Below are 23,718 nucleotides of genomic sequence, written 5' to 3' on the forward strand. Positions count from 1 at the left end.
AACTACCTTTATCTATGATAAAAAATGTCTCAAGCAGTAATGTTACATATATTCTATTTATCTCGACAATCTTTCTTGCATTTATTATTAATGCGACTGCCCTTTGGTAGCATCCATACACAATGATATATCTATCATATTCATACGGCTGAACCCAATGTTCCAATCAATAAATAAGACCTAACTTGTATGCATCATGCTTCTTACACATACAAATCCTTTAAAACTAGACCTACTTCGAAAAACCATCAGAAGCAACATTCGAGGGTGTTTGACTACCATGGGCCTATTTATCGCTTTGTACGTATCAGGCCAGTTACTGTAGGCCATCTACAATATAGCAGAGAGAAATATATGGAGGTCTACAGCAGAAACACTCTAATCAAGACGTAGATCCTAAAATCATATTCAGGTCTGCGGGTGCTTCTCTAACAGAGTGCTAAAAATGCCATCAAGCGTGTTATGGGGCGAAATGTTAAAAGTAATTCACATATAATAAGCCTTGTGGGGCTTCTTTTCCAAAATAAACTGCCCCGTCCATGTGACCAAATATTGGGTCTCATATTCTTGATAAATTACCCGTGGACTTTATGAAGAGAAACTTCAAACTCCCTCTGAGAACCCCCCAATTCTTATTCACATATAAAAGATGAAAAGGTTCCTTGTCCTGTTTAGGAAATATTCTCTGTTCTACTCCGACTTTGAAACGCGAAAAAACCACAAAAAAACAAAAATTCAAAGATCGAGACAACTGGACGCAGAAATGCTTGAGACACAGGGACCGGACACCAAATACGCGTTTAACTAAATTTTTCGCTCTCTCTCTCACTGCTCTTTTTACCTGAAACAGCAAAAAAAACGCCCAAAATAATAATTAAAATGGCAGTGAATGTTTTTTTTGCTTGAAAAATTTCACAGAACGCGAAAAGACACACCGCTATATTGAAATACCGTGGATAACTAATAAATTTAACAGCCTTCCTTGGTGTACATCTCCCGTAGCTTTCACTGATTTTAAACTCTTATTTAATCATTTTCGTGTACATTTTATTAAAGCAGATCAATTATATTTTGTTGACTACTGCCATTGAAGTTAACCCTTTTTCTAAAGGATCAAACAAAGACAACTTTGATTTAGAGGCGCGTTTCTATTTTCAAATCACATTGAATTTGTTCCCTCCTGAACTACTGTGGATCATAATCCATGGACTTTTCGCATTTTGCATATTGTGAAAAATTCCTTCAATGAATAAGTAGTACGTTTATTTTCTTCTTGTTTCTTTTATGCCTTTCATCTGCTCCTACTAACATTGAGATGTTAAGACTCGAAAAATTACAACGTAAAGACCTTTCTTCTTCTTAATATTATCCTTCCACAGGATTATCCCTGGTATTATAGTTAGCTCTAATGCCTTTACATTCCATAATTTCAAACTACTTCCTGTTTTTCCAAATCGTCTCTTTGAACGTACGCAACAAAGAAAACAAAAATCAACGACTATTTCTTTTAGGAAGGGAGTATATTCTTGAATTGGGTCGCGTACTTTTTATTTTATTTAGGTAGACTCATCTATCGTAGGAAGATATTCCTTCCTGATTTGTTTTAATTTCGTTACTTTTTGACTTTTTATGTCATCGTTCTTTCTGCACGAAAATTAATAATTTTTCAGTCCTTGGGTTCTTGTTTAGTGGCTCAATTCTAGTTCTGGGTTACTTTTGAATACTAACACGGTCAGAAATTCCAGTCTCTTCTATCATATACAACAACATCAACGACCTTATTCTTTGACTGACATTAGACAGTATACATACATAACATATATTTTTCCCGTCTGTACTGTCCCAGAACGTTGATCCTGATTCATTAAAATAGATTACTGTTGATTACTTTATCATATTATATTCTGAAAAAAAAAAGACTCGAAAAAACATAGTAACATACACCAAAATAATCAAAACTATTCTTTGCATCTCTGCCACTATCTTTTTTGTTTTGTTATTTTATTATATATATATATTATATGATTCGAGAGAGTTATTGATTTCAAACATTATACCTTTACTTAAATAGAAACTGTCCTCTCATCTATCAATTATTGCTAGAAAATATCCATTGGAATAAAAATCAAACTTTGATATATATATACAAACAGATATTATCCAGACTACAATTGTATTTTTTTGTTTAATTGTGTTCATTTGCTTCTAATATCAAGATATTTTTCCAATCGAAGAAATAATAACTCTATCTTCCTTCAAAATACATAATGGCTTCCAATTCAATTCCAGCTGGTCTGGTCGTAACAGCCAAACAAACATACTACCCAATCGAGCTCTCTAACTCAGAACTATTGGCACACTATGATACTATTCAAGAATACCAACAAGAAATCCTTTCAGATATGTTAGCTCAATCAAACAAATTTAAACCAAACACCAAATTGATTGATCAACAACCAGAGATGAACCCACTGGAGACTAGAACTCCTACCATTACATTCCTTTACGAATTATCTGTCATGACTAGAGTTACAAACGGCATTTTCTTCCAAGCTTGTAGATTATATGATCGTTATTGTTCCAAGCGTGTAGTTCTTAAGGATCAAGCTAAATTGGTTGTTGCTACTTGTCTATGGTTATCCGCAAAGACTTGGGGTGGTTGCAATCATATCATTAATAACATTGTCGTTCCAACTGGTGGTAGATTCTATGGTCCAAACCCAAGAGCTAGAGTCCCAAGATTATCTGAATTGGTTCATTATTGCGGTGGATCAGATATTTTTGACGAATCCATGTTTCTACAAATGGAAAGACATATCCTTGATACATTAAACTGGGAAATTTATGAACCAATGATCAATGATTTTGTATTAAATGTCGATGAAAACTGCTTGATCCAATATGAATTATATGAAAGACAAATCGAACAAAAGAATCAATTCATTAGAAAGCGTGAATCCCAAACTTCTCAAGACAGTGATGCTACTGTCGACTTTAATGAGAACGGTTCAAACAATGCTTCCAACGGAACAACTAACCAAGATATATCTATGGCTATTGATCCAGTTAATATGGATACAACTTTGAATGATGAAGAAGATGAAGATCTTAAATTAAAGATTCAATTGATCAATTTAAAGAAATTTTTAATTGATTTATCTACTTGGCAATATGAGCTATTAAACTTCGAGATCTTTGAGTTGGCGTATGGTATCTTCTCTATCATTAACAGATTCACTAATCAAGATCAAGGCCCATTCTTAGTTACACCAACTCCTTCCATGAACAAACAAACTCAATTGTTTAACTTATTTATCAGTGCTGTAGTCGATACTCCTGCATCCTTAATTGAAATATACAAAGAACAAAAAGGTATTGTATCCTTCATTAAGAATGTCAAGAGTTACCATTCTGATTTACAAAAGAAAATGCAAATGGCTTCATCCATAGATTTATCCAGAAGAATCACTGTTAATACTGGTTATCCTCAATCAAACTCTAATATCCCATCACCAATCTACTCTAACCAAAGCTATACACCAATGAGAAACGGTAGTGCTCAATCTGAAAATAGTGTCTTTAGTACGGTAGTCGGCCATGGTTCACCAATAACTCCAATATTACATACATTCCAACATCTTAAGAATGACAGTGCATGTGCAAGTTCTATGAGTGTTTCAAGCATACCGAATGGTAAAATGAATGGATACAATGCTCAAAACAGTGTGATTACCAATCAACATCATATGGATGATCAATATTATAATGAAAGTAATAAAGAAAATCAATATCCTAATCATATACCCCCAAGGGCTAAGTTCATTAACACAGGGATGTTCCAATCTCCAAGTGGGACTATCAACAGTAGAACATCTAGCAATAGATCTTCAATGATATCGTTAGCTCTTGCTAACAATACAAACAGTATGGCTACTTAAACATGATAGTATGCCACACTCATATTAATGATAAAAATACACACGATAAATCCTCCCTCACAAATCATCCTGCATTTTATTACAAATTTAATGTAATTATATTCACATCAAAAATAAAAATAAAAAAAGTACAAAACATTTTTATAAACATAAATACAAAACATATATATATATATATGAATAGATACAAATCTGATAAACTCATACACATTTATTACAATAAAAAGGCAATACTATATTTGAATATGACCTTTGCTCCAAAACTCCGGACTTGCAATCGTTGTCATCAATGAATAAGTTTATCGTTAAGCAATTTCTTATGTTAACCTTTGCAATAATTAGTGTCGTTATTTATAAAACCAAAATTGTCTCTGGTCAAAATAGCACCAAAACAGCCCATTTCCCCCTCCTTGTCCATCTTGGGGTTTTCAAAAATAAAGTTTTTAGGTCTCAGTGTAATTAACGTAGCATAATATGCACCTTCGTTCTCCTACTTGTTTAGTGAAAAGGGGCATTTCTCGTTCATAGTGATCTAGTTTGTTGGAAAGTAAAGGACTTTCTGCGTACGTATACACTTGGTGCTTATTATTTATATGGAGTATAGTTAAAGATGGATCTTTCTGCAGGTATTTTTGTTGATATTGGTCGTTAATGTTATAGCAAATAATCTGACAACATCACGTCGAGATACTTCTTTTCCTATTTGATACTGATTGCTTACAAAATGGGGTCAACGGTCGCTAGATACAGATACATGAACCGTACAAGTCTTAAAAAATATAAGTTTTCAAAGATATATACATTCTAAGTATATATCTTAAAATTTATTTACTAACTTACATGTTTGTTTTACTTTACAACTCTCTTAGTCAGAGTAATACCAATTAGTAATCGCATCAGAATACCTACAAACGTAGTTATGTTATACTAATAGACTCCGTAATACGTTGATTGTTGTTGCTTTGCTGGTAATTGTATAAAATAGGTTCCTTAGGTGGTGGACCATAATTCAATATAGTTTGAATAATATTAGATCCACTATTAAATTGAGGAATGTTCGATTGGAGAATTGGATATTTGTTGTCAGGACATTTTCCAGAAAGGGTAAAATGAAAAGAAATAAAAAACCTTAAAACAATATGCGGCCAGTAAAATGGCCGCATTAGATATTTCCCGTATATTTTACGTAGCCCGGTTAGAACTTTTTCCTACAGTAAATTTAGTGGCAAAGAAAACCTTAATTCTGGGAACCAACCTTTTGGACTGGTCGGGTAACCATCTGACCACCAAATATTTTCGTTGCCCCGCGCCGCATTATACGCCTTCGTAATGAAATGGGGGAGGCTCTCCTAATATTGAAAACTTTAGAGGTTGTCCCTCTCTCTTTCACTAAGAGAGAAAATATTTATAAATGTTTTGAGATTAGGTGATTGCTTTGAAGGGTTTTTTTAACGCCACATTCACCTGTACTTCAGCGATTAGAAAGGATTATAAAGTATTAAAAAACATAAAGAATCAGGGTCTCCATCTCTATACTTTACTTATTTTGTGTTTATAAGCATCGTATCCCAGATAGAAAGAGAGAATAACGATCTACTCATATACGTGGTATTTTTATATATATTTACACATTTTATTTTTGAAACACTATTATAAGAAAATCAAAATTATAGATGTCGCAATATACAACCAGTGAATTTGATTTATTGATTCAGAAAGCTACTAGTGAAAGTATCCCTAATGGGGAATTAGATCTTCCTGTAGCATTAGAAATATCTGATATAATCAGGTCTCGCAAATTAAAACCATTAGAATGTATGCGATGCTTGAAGAAAAGAATAGGCTCAACATTAGGGAATCCAAATACACAACTTTCTTCATGGAAATTACTTGATGTATGTATCAAAAATGGTGGCACTCCATTTATTGTTACTATCTGTTCAAGAGAGTTTATGGATACTATTGAACATACAATAATTAGAATGTATGATAACAGACATATATCAGGAGATGATGAACTGTATGAACTTGTCACTAAGATATTCTATGAATTATACCTTGCATTTAAGAGTGATTCTCAACTACATTATGTGTCTACTGTGTATTCTAAATTGACGTCACGCGGCATCAAATTCCCTGAACATCTTGTGGATACTAACTCTCCGATGATTATGTTTGATTCAAAGACACCAGCAGATTGGGTAGATTCTGACGCATGTATGATTTGTTCCAAAAGATTCTCGATGATAAATAGAAGACACCATTGCCGTTCATGTGGTGGTATCTTTTGTCAAGAACATTCTTCTCACGTCATCCCTTTGCCGGACTTAGGGATCACTGAAGAAGTCAGAGTTTGTGATAATTGCTTTGAAGATTATGATATGAAGAAACGTGGCAATGGAGGTGGAAGCGGTAGTAATAAGAAAAAACATAGTAGAAAACATGGTAAGAAGAATAAGAACAATGAAGATGATGAAGATGAACAATTAAAACGAGCTATTGAATTATCATTACAAGAGAGTAATACGGGAAGTACAGAACCTATCATCCCTGTAGTAGAACCCGAAAATAGTACCTATGAAACGGAAGATGATCAAGATCTGAAAGCTGCAATTGAGGAGAGTTTAAGAGAGGCAGAGGCAGCAAAAGCTAAGAATAATAACTTTCAAAAATCTCAACAGACAACTTACCCGCAATTTCAACAACAACAACCTAATAATGATCTAACAGCTTCGGAAGAGGAAGACATATACATGTTTGCTTCGTTAGTTGAAAAAATGAAGACCCAGACTGTTACCGATATTTTAGATGATGTACAATTACAGAAATTATACCAAAAAGTTGTTGCTACGAAACCAAAACTCAATCATTCACTAAATGATAAAATAAATAAATATAATACTTTGATTGATATGAACGCAAAGATTTCAGATATTATGAACATATACGATTCATTATTGGAACAACAGTTGAGGAAAATCAACATTTCTCAACAGTACAATTTAGCTCAACAACCTTCTGATCCTTATGCAATTACACAACAACTTCCTGCTCATCCACAACCTGCCCAACATGCTGTACCTCAAGTTCAGTCTGTAATGAATGAAACCGTTATTGAGCCACACGTTCCTGTGCAACCAGTTGCCAATCCACAACAATATGTTCAGACACCGGTTGAAAATATCTCTCAACCAATCTTACCTTCAGAACCCCCATATCCCGAGGAGAATGAATTTTCTCCTAAAAAGAATGAAACCCAACATGCAGAGCCAGAAGCTGACTTAAATAGTGGAAAACCACCTTATCCTATAGAAGCTAATGAACAGACAGCAACACCCAAGGAAGTCGATACACCTGCTAACATTGTGACATATGATTTCCCTGCTGTTCCTGCTAGCAAGTTGCCTCACACTACGACAACCAACAGTGTTATGAACGATTCAGTTCCCGTTGGAAATAAAATAGGCGAACTAGAAGAAGAGGAACTGTTACTTGAATTGTAATATCCATGATAATTTATGAACCTTAGTTTAAATTATATATATATGTATGTGTATATATTAATTTATAAACAAATGCATGCAATAATAATGATAGTAGCAGTATTAGTAATCTTAAAAAAAAAATTCTATTAAAAAACAAAACTACCAACCATCCATGGTGTAATCATGTTGTATACTTGGTGTGACACTTGTAATAAATTTTAAGAATACAATCAAGTATTGATCTACTCTCAGAGTATCATTAATATCATCTTGAAGGTCTTCCCAATCATCCTCATATTCTTTTGGCTTGGCCTCTGAGTTATCTGTCTTATTTTCTAACCTCTTTCTCTCATTTACTTTCCTGATCTTCTCCAATAAAATTTTCATTACGTTGGCATGCTTACAAGGATGGATTGATACCGACAAAACCGTATCTTTAAAGAAAGGTAACTTTTCAATGGTGGCAGTTTTCTGTCTATAGTCCACTGATATATCCTCAAACATTTCATCAGGGGTTAGAGGTGTACCTTGAGAGTTAAATCCTACAATGTACATTTTAGGAACTCTATACGACGTTGAATAAGTAATATAAAGATCATAGTATCTTTTCTGATCTTTGGAGTTATCTTCAGTTTTCATTATTATTTCATCGTCGCCATCTTCCGTTTCATCAAGTTCCATATTTTTTAACATATCATCGATATCCTCGACCTGTTTTGATGTGGAATCTGTATTAGAAGAAACCATCTGTTTTTCCTTTGATTCCTTGGTATCAATATTATTTGGTTCAACATCGACTTCCTCGTCATCGTCTAGTTCATCATTGTAATCTATGTTAAATAAATCCTGAGCCCTCATTGTAGATGGGACTTTCCTACTCACTAGAAATTGTTTATCCTCCGGAAGAAAGTCTCTAATCGATATATCACTACGAGCCATCGAGCCATTCCATGACCACGTAGGAAACATATGTACTAAGTAATCTCCAGCTTGAACAAATTCATCGGGTGTTATTTGCCCTGTAGATAGAAACGTAGACTTATTAGATATGGGAGTTAGATATTCCCTCCAGCTGCTTAAAGTTGATCTTAACATTTATGACGTATGTGTAGGAGTAAAATAGAATAGTATGAGATATTTGAATATTATGTGTTCTTGATAATAGGATAGTTGTATTTGTAGTATTTATATAATCTTGTAAATTATCAGCAACAATGTATTTCTAATTAGTTATTACCATGAAGCATTCGCCATTCGTAATCTGATATTTCTTTCTGTTGTAGTAGTCAGGACAATTCAATACCGTTAAAGGTAGAAACAGAATATACATTGTTGGAACCACTAAGCGGATTCAAGGGACAAAAAAAAAGCCCAACAATGCGGATTTAAAGAAAAAAATAGAGTTATCAACGAAGATAGGATAAACGAGAATACTGTTACATTATTGATCCTAACTAAGATAGTCGATCGAGGTATACTAAGGTGAAGATCCGCTTGTTGGAAGCTTTAAGAAATTACAATCTAAGAAAGGATCAAGTATACTGACGGAAAAGGTACAAGGACAACAAATTGACGGGAAAATGATGGTAAAAAGAAAGAAATGGTTGGATAGGGAGAGACCTGATATGGAAAACGTTACAGATGATGATGAGGTCACTGATCATCGGATTGGGTACAGTAGTGGATCTCACTCAAGAGACCGGTCTTTGAGCCATGTAATCTCCAACCCCAGTGTAGAAGATATGGATGTTAGAGAGGAAAGGTTAATGAATCTAAGTGATAATGAATCAGTGTCAAGTAGAAGATCAATTAAGAGACGCAATTCTTTTACAGATGCTAAAGTAGCTAATAAACGACTAAGGGATTCTCGTAGATTTATATTCTTTTTGGGTGCTTTCTTAGGTGTTGCGATGGCAGCATATTTTGGATCATATCATGTTCACAGCAATAATATCGAATTATTTGATAACATGGTTAATTTTGAAAATGTTAAGGATTATCTTGATGATTGGAAGGATATATTACCTCGTGGATTCACGTCGTTTATATCTGATATACAGACTGGTTATGCTGCGAATCAATTACAAGACCTCGGAGAAAATTTTGCAGTCGGTAGGCAATTAATAAAAGATATGGAATTACATGCAAAACATCCTGTAGTTATGGTCCCAGGTGTCATCTCTACTGGCATTGAAAGTTGGGGTGTTCAAGGTGACGAAGAATGTGACTCTTCACCTCATTTTAGAAAAAGACTGTGGGGCTCATTTTATATGTTGAAAACCATGGTTATGGATAAAGTATGCTGGTTGAAACATGTTAGTTTAGATCCTATTACAGGTCTTGATCCGGAACATTTTAAATTAAGGGCTGCTCAAGGGTTTGAAAGTAGTGATTTTTTTATTACTGGGTACTGGATTTGGAATAAAGTGTTGCAGAATCTAGGTGCCATTGGTTATGAACCAGATACTATGGTTACTGCAGCATATGATTGGAGATTAGCGTATTTGGATCTTGAAAAACGAGACCAATATTTTAGTAAATTAAAACAGCAAGTTGAATTATTTCATAAACTTACAGGTGAAAAAACAATATTAGTTGGACACTCTATGGGTTCGCAAATTGTATTTTATTTCCTTCAATGGGTAGAAGCTGAGGGACCATCATATGGTAATGCAGGTCCTGGATGGGTAGATAAATACATTGAATCGTTTGTTAATGTTGCGGGCACATTGCTGGGAGCCCCTAAAGCAGTTCCAGCATTGATTAGTGGTGAAATGAAGGATACCATTCAATTGAATGCATTAGCAATGTACGGTCTAGAGAAGTTTTTCAGTCGTAAAGAAAGAGTAGAAATGTTACAAACTTGGGGTGGTATTCCATCAATGCTGCCAAAGGGTGGCGATTTAATTTGGGGCAATTTAAGTTATTCATCAGAGGATGAGTTACATAACAATACTGATACATATGGTAATTTTATTAGATTTGAGAAAATTTTGAGTAACGTTTACGAAAAGAATCTTACAATGGCCTCAGCAATAGATTTAATCGAGACTGTTTCACCATCATGGTTGGTTAAGAGAATGCGTGAACAATATAGTTATGGTTATGCCAGTACAGAGGAAGAGATGAATGAGAATTCAAAGGATCATTCCCATTGGACAAACCCAATGGATGTGGCATTGCCTAACGCACCAAATATGAAGATTTATTGTATATATGGTACAGATAATCCAACAGAACGTGCTTATGTCTATAAAGAAAATCATGCTAATGACACAGCTTCGTTAAATTTGACCATTGATTACGATAGTGACACACCTGTATTTTTAACTAATGGTGATGGAACAGTTCCAATTATGTCGCATGCAATGTGCCACAAATGGGCACAGGGCAAATCTGCATATAATCCAGCCGGAATCGATGTCACCATCGTGGAGATTAAACATGAACCGGATAGATTCGATATCCGTGGTGGATCTAAGACAGCTGATCATGTCGATATACTTGGTAGTGCCGAGTTGAACGAATACATCTTGAAGATAGCAGGCGGATACGGCTCAACAATTAATAACAAGTTACACTCGAACCTGACGAACTGGGTGGCTAACATAGACTTCCCCATGTGAGGCGCTACTCAGAACAGAGAGGAAGATATGCGTACACATAAATATATATATACCCAACCAATGGCTAAGGACAAAGGGGATAAGACAACCCTCACCATTACCCTTTATATGCACAGTCTCTCTATCTTTCTCAATATATATATATATATATGTTTAAATAAATATCAATATCCAATTACTTACTACTTCATCTCTGCACACTTTTGCCAATAGAAGTGTATATTTAAGTATGACCTAATTCAACTTTTCATGCAAACTGAAAGACTTCCAAAAACGGTCGATTTGTCAACAATGAAGACGCGCCGCGAAGTCTCAAGTTGTAATCGCACGCTAAATTTTTGGTCTCATTTGGCGTTGTCTTTGTTTTGATTTTTGATGTTTTTGGCGATATTTTGTGACATGTAGAAGTAGAACTTGTTGATAGTGAAGGTGATGAGATTCTTTTGCACAGATTCTTATGAGATAAAATTAGTTATTTTATGTAAGTTGATGTCTTTTGTTTGTTTGTTTTGTTGTAGTATCTGCTTATTTTTGTTTTGTTTTGTGTTTTGTTTATGCTTGATTGTTACTCAATAATGGAAGGATGTGAGTAAGACGTTTAATAGATGATTTCGTATATGGTTTGTCTTGTTGATGTTTTCCTCTTCGTAGTATATGCAAAATTCAGCAATATCTTAAGTATAGACAACTATGTGGATTTCTTATTTATATATATACTTGTTGTTAATTTTTAATAAGATCTAATACAAATATTCTTAAATTATAATAGGTGATTGGTATATATTTTACTTTATTTTTTTAAGTTCTTTTGGAGTCGATCGATAAATATAAGTGTATATTCACTTATACATAGTTTGCATCTTTCATTTACACACGTTATATTCATTCCTTTTTTTATTGCATTATTTTCAATCAACCTTACAATTACAAACTATGTCGTTACAAAATTATCGATTCCCATTAAGTGATTATTCCAATTCTAGAATGAACAGACTTGAACTGTTTGGAGGTAGTCGTCTAGCAGGTGCTACCACAACCACCTCAATGACTACATTACCTTCAATCAAATCTCTCATTAACCATACATCTGTTGATGACCATCAACCAAGTTTGATCCCCCAATATCAGCATCATTTACATACTTTGCCATCTGTTATGGCCGAACCATTACTAGAACGTTCACATTCATTACCAATTCATCCACTTAGAAACTACAGTGAAATATCGAAGAAATTAAAAATTAGATTACAATTTGCATATTATAAATATAAGACTCAACAAAGTGATTTGAATTTTGCGGATTTGAAATGCCAACATGCTGTTCAAAAACATGCCAATGTCCATAGAAAGGCTTCACGTAAGATCTCGAAGAGAAGAAAATTAGTAGTCTCTCAAGGTAATTATAGAACACCATCAAAGAAACATACAACTCAACCATTATTAAATTCTGGCGATGATACAATCTTCTCAAAATCTTATAATACATGTGTCGATTCAAGTGTATCCACAACAACCATTAATAACATCAAACTTTCTAATGCTACTGTGAGGAATCAAAACGATACTACAGTAGTGAATACAATGACAACACCTATACGTGATCAACAAAAGATAAATATGTTAGTAAAACAAGAGACGCCAATGAGTGTAAAGGCTGCAAAGTCTTTAATGCATTTGTTCACTAGCAGTAGTCAACTTTAAAAAGTTCCATTACAGAACATACTTACACACACACACATATATATATACACACCAAAAATTATAGCATCACGACAAGATTTCATTTTTAATAAGAATATCAATGTAATTTAGTCGCAAGAATAGAAAAAGAAAAAGTATTATATTACTTCGTTCATATGCTGATTGTTTTATTATTAATAATCACAAATTACAAAATCACATTAAATCAATAGATAAAATAAAAGCAGAATTACTATTCTTTTCATAATCTACATGTAAAATTACCATAACCAATTATATATTTATATAAATTCATATCAAAAGAAAATAAGATTTCCTTTCATATAGAAACTGTTTAAACATATACAATTGGGATTATCGAAGAAAGACATTGACCTCAACGGTCCTATATCAGCTCAGTTTCCGTATGAATTACTCTCGGATGTCTGTTCCTGTTTTAGCATATAGAAATATAGAAGGCCTTCGTACACCACGATAACTTTAATAAGGCATATTTTTGTTGTAAAATTGAAAATGATTAAAACATTAAAGGCCATACATGTAACTAACTGACAAATTTCTCATTGAGACACTAAACAAAGACGCAAATTAACAATAAGGTTATTTATTGTCCCTCTGACACAAAACCTTGAAGCGAATATGAATGAAAACTATAAAGTATTGCAAAACGAAGATCTTAATAGGATCCAAGAGATCTTGATTCCGCAAAAATCTGAAAAGGAAACATTTACCATACCACCTGGCTCTTCAAGCTCAAAATCATCCTCGACCCAAAGCACAGTAGCAACTACAGAGTTTATACCACACATATTTTACACTTTATATCAAATTCAAAAGGATCCTAATAGATCTAATAATCAGTTAGAGACTAAGACAGGTTTGATCAGGCACAGATTAAGGAATTGTAAGACTCTTATAAGGGAAAGCGATTCTTCTTTAGAATTATTAAGTAAGACTACTGATGAATGGGAACAATTTATTATGAATAGAGAGAATGAACTACAGATTAAGAAAAAAGTATTAGTGGATCTTCGAGGTAGAATTTCGGAGATTCTAACAAATTGTAATTATGAACCAGATGTTGAAGAAACAAATACTGAAGTCCCGATAGAAGAAGAAGCAAAACAAGAAGTCCAAAAAGAGGTAAATATAAAAGGGGAAAGTGAAGCAGATATCAAGGAAGAATCATCTATAGGCTTAGAAAATAATGAAGATAAAAAGATAAACGCACCTGAACTACCGGTAGAAGTGCCCAATAATGTTACGGAAACCGATGATAATACAAATAATAATACCAATAATATTGATAATAATAATAATTCAGAAATGGCTACAGCCGAGGTTCCAGATGATAATAACAACGCTCGTAGTACTTCGATGACCGTTGACGATGAAGCAATATTGGATGATATTGACATGGAATTGTGATACCATCGTAGTAACTGATAAATATTAAAATTGGAACTTAATTGACTACAACTTAGATTCAATTGAATTATTAAGTCAAACTGTATAAATAATAAACTCACCGATAAATAACTTTATATTAGTAAAATAAATTGTACTTTTTTTAATATTTAGTAACAATAATAATTTTTACGATTTGTAAATAAGTAAAACTGTGGGGAATCGTTGTCCAAAATTAATAAAGAGAATATATGGTACCTAATCATATCATTAAATAAATATAATATATTACTTTACCATTACTTATCATTAATTACATTATCAAAAACTTGTGGCACCATTTCGGTTAACCATAAATTATTTGGAATCGGTAAACAATCCCGTACGAATTCCTTTGAAGTTAGCATGAGTTGCTGATACAAGATAAATTTTTCTAATTTCTTACCCTTTTCTTTTTGATTTTGAAATATCACACTTGATGGATGTATTGTAACACTCAATCCTCCTTTCGACTTTCCAATGGTCTGGTATCCACCACTTGTCAATTTTACAATATTCAAAGGGAAACCACTAATAAAGGACTTCGTTAATTTTGCAATCATTACATTTTCACCCATTTGAGCGTCGCCATTAAAAGAAGCATTTATAGTACTCAATCCTAACTTCACGCAACATCTATTTAATTGATTTCGGATATTTCGAACTCTCAACATAGTTCTGTATTGAATTCTATGGTCCTGACACCAAGGACGGCTATAATTAGAAGACACCCAATCCTCGTAGATTTTAAGATACAATAAATGATCACTACTAATATCGCTCACAATATGAGACGTAGCTTCCTTCTTATTGCCAATGAAAATAGAAGTCGTCTCATGGAACATTGAAACTATACTTAGACATTGTTCTAATACACCTCCAGCCTTCGGATGAGTAGCTGCAGAATGTAGCACTTTTGCAAACTCTGGCTCACAAGGGAATTCACACATCATTTTTCCAAGTTCGGTGATCTGACCTTTACTATTTAAAGCACCCAGAATATATAGATTTTCCAGCGATTTGGTCAATGTTGAAATCTGAGGAGGATCTAGAAATGGGAAATTAAGCAGATCTTTAACATTCAAAGACAATAACAATAGTACTGTGTTTGATAAGTTTGTTCTAACAATTTCTGGTCGTGGCATAGCTTCTAATTCATTTTCATAAGAATATTTGGTAAATAATCTAAAGCATTTACCTGGCCCAACACGACCAGCTCTACCAGCCCGTTGATCTACGGATGCTTTTGAACAAGGGATGGTCAACAACTGGGTCATTCCTGTTGACGGGATGTATGAATTTTCCTTCACAAAACCTGGATCGATGACATATTTAATACCATCAATGGTTAACGATGTCTCAGCGATATTTGTCGCAAGTACCACCTTTCTACATTTTTCAGGGGTCTTTTGGAATATATTTGCCTGTTGCTCTTGTGGCAAATTAGCAAAAATAGGTGTAATTAGTAGTTGTGGGATCCTTGATCCTAGTTTTGATGCAATTTCTTCTATTTTTTCTTTAGTATTTTCAATTTCTTCTTGACCTGTTAGGAAAAGTAAAATGTCACCCTTTAGTGCCTGAGTGGTGTGAATTTGGAAGATTGTTGTGATCGCTGCATTAATGTAGTTACCTTCTGGTTGCAATGTGTAATGGATATCAACAGGATACCTTCTACCAGGAACATTAAATATAGGGCAATCTCCAAAAAATACAGAAAATTTCTTAGCATTAACTGTCGCGGATGAAATTAATAACTTCAAAGATTTTCTTTGTTTCATTATGTTCTTCAGGAGACCCAGAAGGACATCAGTAGCTAATGTCCTCTCATGTGCTTCATCAATCATAATACATGAGTATTTCGAAAGTTCTGGATCAGTGAGAACTTCTCTTAGTAACATACCATCTGTCATATATTTCAAGATAGTCTTACCTGGGGTTGTCTTTTCGTCAAATCTAATGGAGTAACCAACTTCCGTACCAAGAACAACATTCATCTCGTCTGAAACTCTTGTTGCAACAGACATTGCTGCAACTCTACGTGGCTGTGTGACCGCAATCTGATATTTACCTCCTTCTGTATAACCATCTTCAACCAAGTATTGAGGAAGCTGTGTGGTCTTACCGGAACCTGTTTCACCAACAATAATCAAAGCTTGGCTTTCTTTGATTGCATACATTAACTCACTCCTATATGCATACACAGGAAGTAGTCTTCTTGACTCCCCAATATTTTTGATTCTAGTGGCTTCTGATTCCAACTGTGTTAGTAACATTTTCTTTTCTTCATCTTCTTCCTCTGAACTTTCCTCCTCCTCTTCATTGCTGTCGGCCAGTACATCGTTCGAGTCGTTGGTAAAATCTATGGTTGCTTCTTGATCAAATACATAATCATATTTCTCTGATTCTGGAAGGTATATTTCATCTATGTTAGCTTTGGTAACAGCATACCCCATTTGTTGTTCCTCCCACATCTGTTGTCGCGTCCTTTTATCATCATTCTTCTTGTTTTGTTTTTCTCTCGTTGAATTATTATCCTTGTTATCACTGTTTATTTCAACATGGCCAAGTTTGAAACCATCTACGTCATCCCTTTTCCTCTGTTCATAAAGCTCAATCAATTCTCTCTTTAAACCAAGTTCATCTTGATCTTTGTGACTCAAGTGATCCCATCCATACTTCTTCAATTTTCTTTCTAAGTCGGAGAGTTGTTTGATCCATAATTTATATTTTTCTTCTTCAGTCAACGGGCTAGGATTATACCTCGATTTGCGTTGTTTATCTATATTATCATCTTTGTTTCTATTAAAGGTTTTACCTGTGGGATTATATCTACTTCCTCGAGGGGCATTTTCAAGGGAAGGTTCCTGTCTCACAACAGAAACATTCTTCTCATTTATTAATATGTCGTCGCTTTCTTTAACTTGTGTAGTTATGACTTGTTCCTCCTGTGGCTCATCCTCACGTACCTTCCTCCTCCTCATACCGACGCCACTTATTCTATCCGGATCTTCCATCATTTCAATCTTCCGTCTTTAAATGTTACACTTAGTAAAGTATGCCTTCGATTCAACCAGGTCAACCAAAGTATTAATACTAGTTCTTATTTTTCTTTTTCCTAAGTCTCCCTTATTAAATATTCAGTTATATTTGTAAATAATTTAACTACGTTACCTTATAAAATTTTCAGCATATAATTGAAATTATCGCTACAGCCTTTTACGGAGCTCATCGCGAAGTCATCAAGTTTAGATGGTTCTTATAAAATTGAAATTTATTCAAAGGCATATAAACAACAACTTATATGGATAAAAGTAAACGTTTATAATTCTCAATTAACTAAGATAATTTATTGCAATAAGTAGCGGCTCTATTTCAAAAGTTCCAACTCCAAACAATTATGTCATCAACAGCTGTAGAAGACTCCTTAAGCCCTCCATCATCCCCTAATAGGACAAACCATCAGAGAAAGAGGAGAAGAAGAAGGAGAAGCAGCACAAACTCTATGATGTCTTATGATCAAAAAAATCCCAGATACGTACCACCTTGGACCACTCCTTATGTAATTGGTATTGGTGGTCCATCAGGTTCTGGAAAGACAAGTGTGGCTTCAAAAATTGTATCAATGATAAACGTTCCTTGGACAGTTCTAATATCGTTAGACAATTTTTATAAACCATTGACAGCCGAAGAATCAAAGAGAGCTTACAGGAGTGAGTACGATTTTGATGAACCTGCTGCAATTGATTTGGATTTAGCTTACAAATGCATTTCTGATTTGAAAGAGGGAAAGAAAACCGATATTCCGATATATAGTTTTGTCAATCATAACAGGGTCCCCGGCAAGACTATCCCGATTTATGGGGCAAGTGTCGTCATCTTGGAGGGAATATACGGGTTATACGATAAAAGGCTGTTAGACTTGATGGATATTAAGATTTATGTGGATGCGGATTTAGACGTATGTCTGGCAAGGAGATTAAGTCGTGACATTGTTTCTCGAGGACGAGACTTAAATGGATGCATTGATCAATGGGAAAGATTTGTGAAACCAAACGCAGTTAAGTATGTGAAACAAACGATGAAAAATGCTGATGCTATTATTGCATCTATGGGTGAAAATACTATTGCAGTAACACTACTGGTAGACCATATTAAATCGAGGTTAGATGCGAAGTCGGAGAAACATATCAAAGAATTGAATAGATTATGTGAAATATCATCAGGTCATAAATATATTACGTTTTCTAGTAATCCTAAAGTCATGGAACTCGAGCAGACTCCCCAGGTTAAAGTGATATTGACAATGATTGTGGACAAGGACATTGACCGCGATAGCTTCGTTTTCTACATTGATCGATTTGCTATGATTTTGCTATCAAGGGCACTCGATGATCTGCCGGTACATAGACAAGAATCTTTAACTACATCTTCAGGATACCATATTAATAATGCTTTAAAATGCAATTTTGATCAAATAACATCTGTAAGTCTGATCCGATCTGGTGATTGCTTCATGAAATCCGTCAGGAAGACTATTCCAAGTATAACTATTGGCAAGCTGTTAATCCAATCAGATTCTCTTACTGGTGAACCACAATTGCATGGTGAATTTTTACCAAAAAATATATCGGAGTTCCAAAAGATTTTAGTTTTACAAGGACAAGTCATTACAGGGACGTCAACATTAATGGCCATACAAGTGTTACTTGATTATGGTGTCAGACCGGAGAACATGACATTGACTGTGTTTCTTGCAACAGAGATCGGGTTGAAAAGAATCATTAATGCCTTTGGGAATAAGATAGCTATTGTCGTAGGTAAAATTATTATGAACCAGGATATGAAGCAGAGTCATATGAAATGGGCATCCTCAAGATTTGTAGATACTAAATATTTTGGGTGTAAATAATCGATTTTTGATTTCAAATACGACATAAAAAAATGAAAGGAATAAAATATTAATATATTAAGCACATATAGAGACTTTGTTGTCCATGTATATAATCAGAGACGTCTCTGTACAGTATATAATTGAATAAACGAATTAATACTACAAAATAAGGAATATCAGAAATCCAATAATCTCAATACACTATATCCCACAGTGACAACTAAGACATATGCAATCAAACTTGCTGGAACACCTCTTGTAATAAAATTTCCTACTGTTAAATATCTATCTCCAACTTCATCAATCATGGAAATAGCAGTCACATTAGGTAAACCACTGGTAGGCAAACCCATTGCGCACGAACATAATAAGGTAGTAATCATTATCAGTAGTCTAGAGTGGTCCTCACCAGGTAAGTTAGCACCAATTTCACCCATTAATGGTACTAAAATCATGGCAGCGACAGTATGTGAAACAAAAGTCGCCATCACCAACACCCCGAGACCAAACAATAGTACAATCAAAAATAATGGCTGTCCCTCCACACTCTCCTTTATAATATGAGCAATTGTCGATAAAAGACCACAGTTAGAGACAGCTTTACCTAAAGTTGTACCACCCATTGCCAGGATAACAATTGTCCACATGAAATTGTTGAAATCGTCTGAACTTAACAAACCTGTACCAAACAACAAAGCTATTGGGATAATAGATATAATACCCATGTCACCAAATTTCTCAGAGAGTTTATTTGATAGACACCATAATAAGATAGTACCAATACTTGTAATACTAACAAACCATTGAGTAATGGTGAAAGGGTCTCTCAAAGGATGAAATTGTAAAATCTTAATATCCTTAGAATCGGTGTTGAAAGTTAATACTAATAACACCCAAATCAATAAGATACTAATAATACAAACAGGAATTGAAATGATAAACCATTCTATCCAAGATGGAGGTGGTGACATTAATCCAAATGAGAAAATGTTTTGAGGTGAAGATATAGGAGAAGACATACCACCGATGTTTGATGCTAACGCAATCCCAAGGATTAATGATTTAGAATAATCACAATTTCTTGGTAAGGTCCGCAACAACGGTTGAATAATGGAATAACAAAGAACAGGTGCTGCCACATTAGATACCCACATCGAAACAAATGCGGCAACAAACATATTTGTAATCAAAATTACTTGAGGGTTTGTACCTGCAGAAGATAAGATATAAGTGGATAAAACTTTTGCAATGTTATATTTGGACAAAGCTGCGGCCAAAGTAAAACCACCTAATAGCAACATTATAACACTTGACCACATTGTCGACAGGATAAATTGCGATGCTTGTACAGAAGTTAATGGTTCCATCGATGATTGATCCTTAAGTACAGGGAATACTACTATTAATAATGGAATCAACAACGATGTTACAAACAAGGGTAAAGTTTCAGTGGCCCAAAGTAATGAAGCATATATCAAAATTGCAAAACAATTCCTTTGTAGAGTATCCTCAAAGGGGCTATATATACCAACAAATGAGAGGAAGATAGCTGTAATGAAAACAAATTTCCATAAGGCAGTAGCATTTAAAACTAAAAACAGCATTTGTTTTATTGATAATTTGGAAAAATCAGCTATTGTCTCAACGTTCAAATAATTTCCAGCGGTATCGAACTCTATCACAGATGGTTGTGCTCCAACTGATCCTACCAACGAATTATTCCTTGTACGGATATTATTTACATGGGTAGTCTTCACATTTTGTGATTTACGTTCCAAATTCATTAAATCTTTCCAAACAGTGTTTCTTTCCCAAACTACATGATCTCTTAAATGTGAAGACAATTCTTTCTCTGCAGCTTCATAATCAACCAAATCCTCCCTACTTACATGTGTATCCTGATCATTTTCTATTTCATCAACATTTAAATATAGATCACTATTGTTATTGCTTAATTCTGCAAATGATGGAATTGATGGATAAGTCTCCTTGGATAATTTTGCATAAATAATAATAGTATCATTCAACAGCGATTTAATATTTGCTATTGTCTCTGGTTTAAACACATGAGACTTTGTAACGATTGTCTTTAAATAATCATTTTTAATCTTTGTATTCAATGATTTATCAAATTTTTTACAAATCTTAGAGAACCCAGTTTGATTCAATTCAATATATTCTTTCAATTCAGATAATTGAGTAAACATTGCCACTAATCTTTTCTTTAAAGTAACTTTATGTTGTAAGAATGGTGTAATCAAATAATTTGGTCCATTATTATCTCTGGATTGAGACAAGGACCCCCATGTATTCAAAGAATTTCTAGATTTTTGAGTAGCAATAATATGATTGCTATGAATATCTACATCATCCACCATGTCCAAATCATTATTTGCCCTAATTGCAGGAGCTGATTCAATGGACATAGCCAAACCTGAATTCATTGACTCGTCATCGTCATCATCATCATCATAATATTCATCCTCATCTGCAATATTAGTGTCTATATCTGTAAAAGGTCCATTCCCAGTAGAGACAATCCCTTGCAATTCACTAGTAGTAGTAGCAATCCTAGCAATATGAGGTAAATCTGGCATACTATTTTTTCTTCCTGTAGATCTTCTTTTCCTTCTATTTAATTTCATATTACTATTTTTACCATTTTTATTGTTATTACTACTACTCTTTGATTGTGGAACAGCATCACTTAAACTTGGTAATCTATTATTTAATAGATTTGATTTGAATTCATTGACATCATCATCCAGTTCGTTATAGTTTGCCAAGACACCAGTCTCCTGCGATATATAAAACTTATCAATTTTTTTCAATTCGATGTTTAACTGTTGGATAAATCTTAACACATAAGGATCGGAATTTTCTTCTAATAATGGAGTTTGTTCGGTATCGTTTAAATTTTGGAAACTATTACCCTTTGCGTATAATTTTTCTTTTTGTAAAGAATATATCAATTTCTTTAAATGCGAATAAGCAATATATTTTGAGGACCATTCTGGTACAGCATTAAACTGTAACGAATGGGAGAATTTCATTATTTCACTATAATTTTTTTAATATTTTAAAGGGTTGAAAAATTTGACATATACAGATAACGAAAATACGTGACTCAAAAAAAAGGAAGAAAAAAAGTAGTATCTTCTTATATATATATAGATATATATAAAGGAAACAGTCAACTTATCAAAATTTGCCTTTGTTTTTCAAGAAATTCTTTAAAAAATCGAGAGATTTTGTTATTAACTAATCCAAACTCAATCAACTTAACTAATCTAATTGATTATCTATTTTATTTATTGGTGTTTCTCCCCCCGAAAATTTCAGTAGCCTGCAAACTGTTCTCGGTGCCATCGCTTCAGGCGAACAAACAAACAAAAAATAGAAGAAGATCACATATAGCACTCTAAAATATGTATTGTATTACTGGTATAAATGAATATATATATATATATCTAACCTCTGCCTACTATGTAAAAATTATTTTTACAGATCAATCAGCTGACTTTTTAAAATAAATATAACTGTTGTAGTAATAGTTATATTTACTGCGCTTTGAGATACTGTATTCGGCCATAGTTCTTACAACACCTTCTTTTTATATGCTGAGTGTACTACTAACAAAGCTAAGAATCATATACGGATGGTAACGCAGAGTTGCGTTACATCTACATAATTTATACAAACACATATATATCGATAAATTCTACCAGAGTTTCAAATTTCATTTAACTATGACAAAGACGATTCTGGTATTCACAACCCAATTAAATTGAGCTACAAAACACTAAACTTAGATTAACTGTCATCGATCACTTCAAAGTTTAAAAGTTCCGTCTCTCTCTATTCCAGTAATTACAAGTAAGTTTAAATTAGTTACCTCTTGAGGTCACTTTATTATCCATATCCATATCGACACCGACACCCACGCCGACCCACACTTTCAGGGTTTTCCCCTCTCAGGCTCTATCAAATATTACACCCACGCCAATACCCACGCCAACACCCACCTCACCCTCACATCGCACCAGCGACCCTATCTCTCTCTATCTCTCAATCCCCTCTTCTGCCTGCCCCCTCGCACTCCTTTCTCTTCAAATTCGTAAAATTTCTCCGAAAATTATTTAAACGAAATCTGCTCGCAACGCACAGAAGAGGAGGCGGAGAGGAGAGGACAAGCCCACCAAACCAAACCAACAGCAATAGTAACAGCAATAGTAATATTTTTGCTCATTTTCTTATGTGTGTGAATGTGACAGCCGCATATACCCATCATCCATTAACACACTACAGGAGTGATATACAACCGTAACAACAAATTTATCCGGTTGTAATCGATTATTCATATTGGTGAAGAGAATCGATTATATCTAAACAGGATATGCATGATTTGATATTTTTCATTACCCCTGGTGGAAGGAACAATGAAAGATTGACATAAATTTATAATATCTATATAAATAAGTCAATTTATTATTATTTTAGTTGAAATTTATTAACTAATCTAGTCTTCCCTTGCTTTCCTTTTATCGTTGTAATAACAACAAATAAGTGTACCCCCCACAAACAGAATCTCATTACTGCTACTATTACCATTTCATTTCATCTCATAATAA

General features: G+C 33.9%; 9 protein-coding genes across 9 annotated transcripts; 6 read left to right on the forward strand and 3 right to left on the reverse strand.

The window, feature by feature from the left end:
• Positions 1–2,267: 2,267 nt before the first annotated feature.
• On the forward strand, positions 2,268–3,938 carry CLN2 (cyclin CLN2; the record flags this gene model as incomplete). Its single annotated transcript, XM_041551304.1, has 1 exon — positions 2,268–3,938. One exon carries the CDS (start codon positions 2,268–2,270, stop codon positions 3,936–3,938), a length of 1,671 nt encoding a protein of 556 aa, XP_041407238.1.
• Positions 3,939–5,611: 1,673 nt separating this feature from the next.
• VPS27 (ESCRT-0 subunit protein VPS27) lies at positions 5,612–7,441 on the forward strand (the record flags this gene model as incomplete). Its single annotated transcript, XM_041551305.1, has 1 exon — positions 5,612–7,441. The coding sequence occupies one exon, from the start codon at positions 5,612–5,614 to the stop codon at positions 7,439–7,441; it is 1,830 nt and encodes a 609-aa protein (XP_041407239.1).
• Positions 7,442–7,582: 141 nt separating this feature from the next.
• ATG3 (Atg3p) lies at positions 7,583–8,518 on the reverse strand (the record flags this gene model as incomplete). The annotated part of the gene is made up of 1 exon (XM_041551306.1): positions 7,583–8,518. One exon carries the CDS (start codon positions 8,516–8,518, stop codon positions 7,583–7,585), a length of 936 nt encoding a protein of 311 aa, XP_041407240.1.
• Positions 8,519–9,006: 488 nt separating this feature from the next.
• Positions 9,007–11,049, forward strand: LRO1 (phospholipid:diacylglycerol acyltransferase; the record flags this gene model as incomplete). Its single annotated transcript, XM_041551307.1, has 1 exon — positions 9,007–11,049. The coding sequence occupies one exon, from the start codon at positions 9,007–9,009 to the stop codon at positions 11,047–11,049; it is 2,043 nt and encodes a 680-aa protein (XP_041407241.1).
• A 933-nt stretch (positions 11,050–11,982) lies between these two features.
• NRM1 (Nrm1p) lies at positions 11,983–12,750 on the forward strand (the record flags this gene model as incomplete). Its single annotated transcript, XM_041551308.1, has 1 exon — positions 11,983–12,750. The coding sequence occupies one exon, from the start codon at positions 11,983–11,985 to the stop codon at positions 12,748–12,750; it is 768 nt and encodes a 255-aa protein (XP_041407242.1).
• Positions 12,751–13,389: 639 nt separating this feature from the next.
• On the forward strand, positions 13,390–14,178 carry CSE2 (Cse2p; the record flags this gene model as incomplete). The annotated part of the gene is made up of 1 exon (XM_041551309.1): positions 13,390–14,178. One exon carries the CDS (start codon positions 13,390–13,392, stop codon positions 14,176–14,178), a length of 789 nt encoding a protein of 262 aa, XP_041407243.1.
• A 278-nt stretch (positions 14,179–14,456) lies between these two features.
• On the reverse strand, positions 14,457–17,210 carry PRP2 (DEAH-box RNA-dependent ATPase PRP2; the record flags this gene model as incomplete). The annotated part of the gene is made up of 1 exon (XM_041551310.1): positions 14,457–17,210. The coding sequence occupies one exon, from the start codon at positions 17,208–17,210 to the stop codon at positions 14,457–14,459; it is 2,754 nt and encodes a 917-aa protein (XP_041407244.1).
• A 383-nt stretch (positions 17,211–17,593) lies between these two features.
• URK1 (uridine kinase URK1) lies at positions 17,594–19,105 on the forward strand (the record flags this gene model as incomplete). Its single annotated transcript, XM_041551311.1, has 1 exon — positions 17,594–19,105. One exon carries the CDS (start codon positions 17,594–17,596, stop codon positions 19,103–19,105), a length of 1,512 nt encoding a protein of 503 aa, XP_041407245.1.
• A 158-nt stretch (positions 19,106–19,263) lies between these two features.
• PHO91 (Pho91p) lies at positions 19,264–22,140 on the reverse strand (the record flags this gene model as incomplete). Its single annotated transcript, XM_041551312.1, has 1 exon — positions 19,264–22,140. The coding sequence occupies one exon, from the start codon at positions 22,138–22,140 to the stop codon at positions 19,264–19,266; it is 2,877 nt and encodes a 958-aa protein (XP_041407246.1).
• Positions 22,141–23,718: the final 1,578 nt, after the last annotated feature.

The sequence above is a fragment of the Maudiozyma barnettii genome (assembly GCF_903064755.1).
Source record: "Maudiozyma barnettii strain CLIB 1767 genome assembly, contig: KABA2_06, whole genome shotgun sequence".
NCBI classification, from domain to species: Eukaryota; Fungi; Ascomycota; class Saccharomycetes; order Saccharomycetales; family Saccharomycetaceae; genus Maudiozyma; species Maudiozyma barnettii.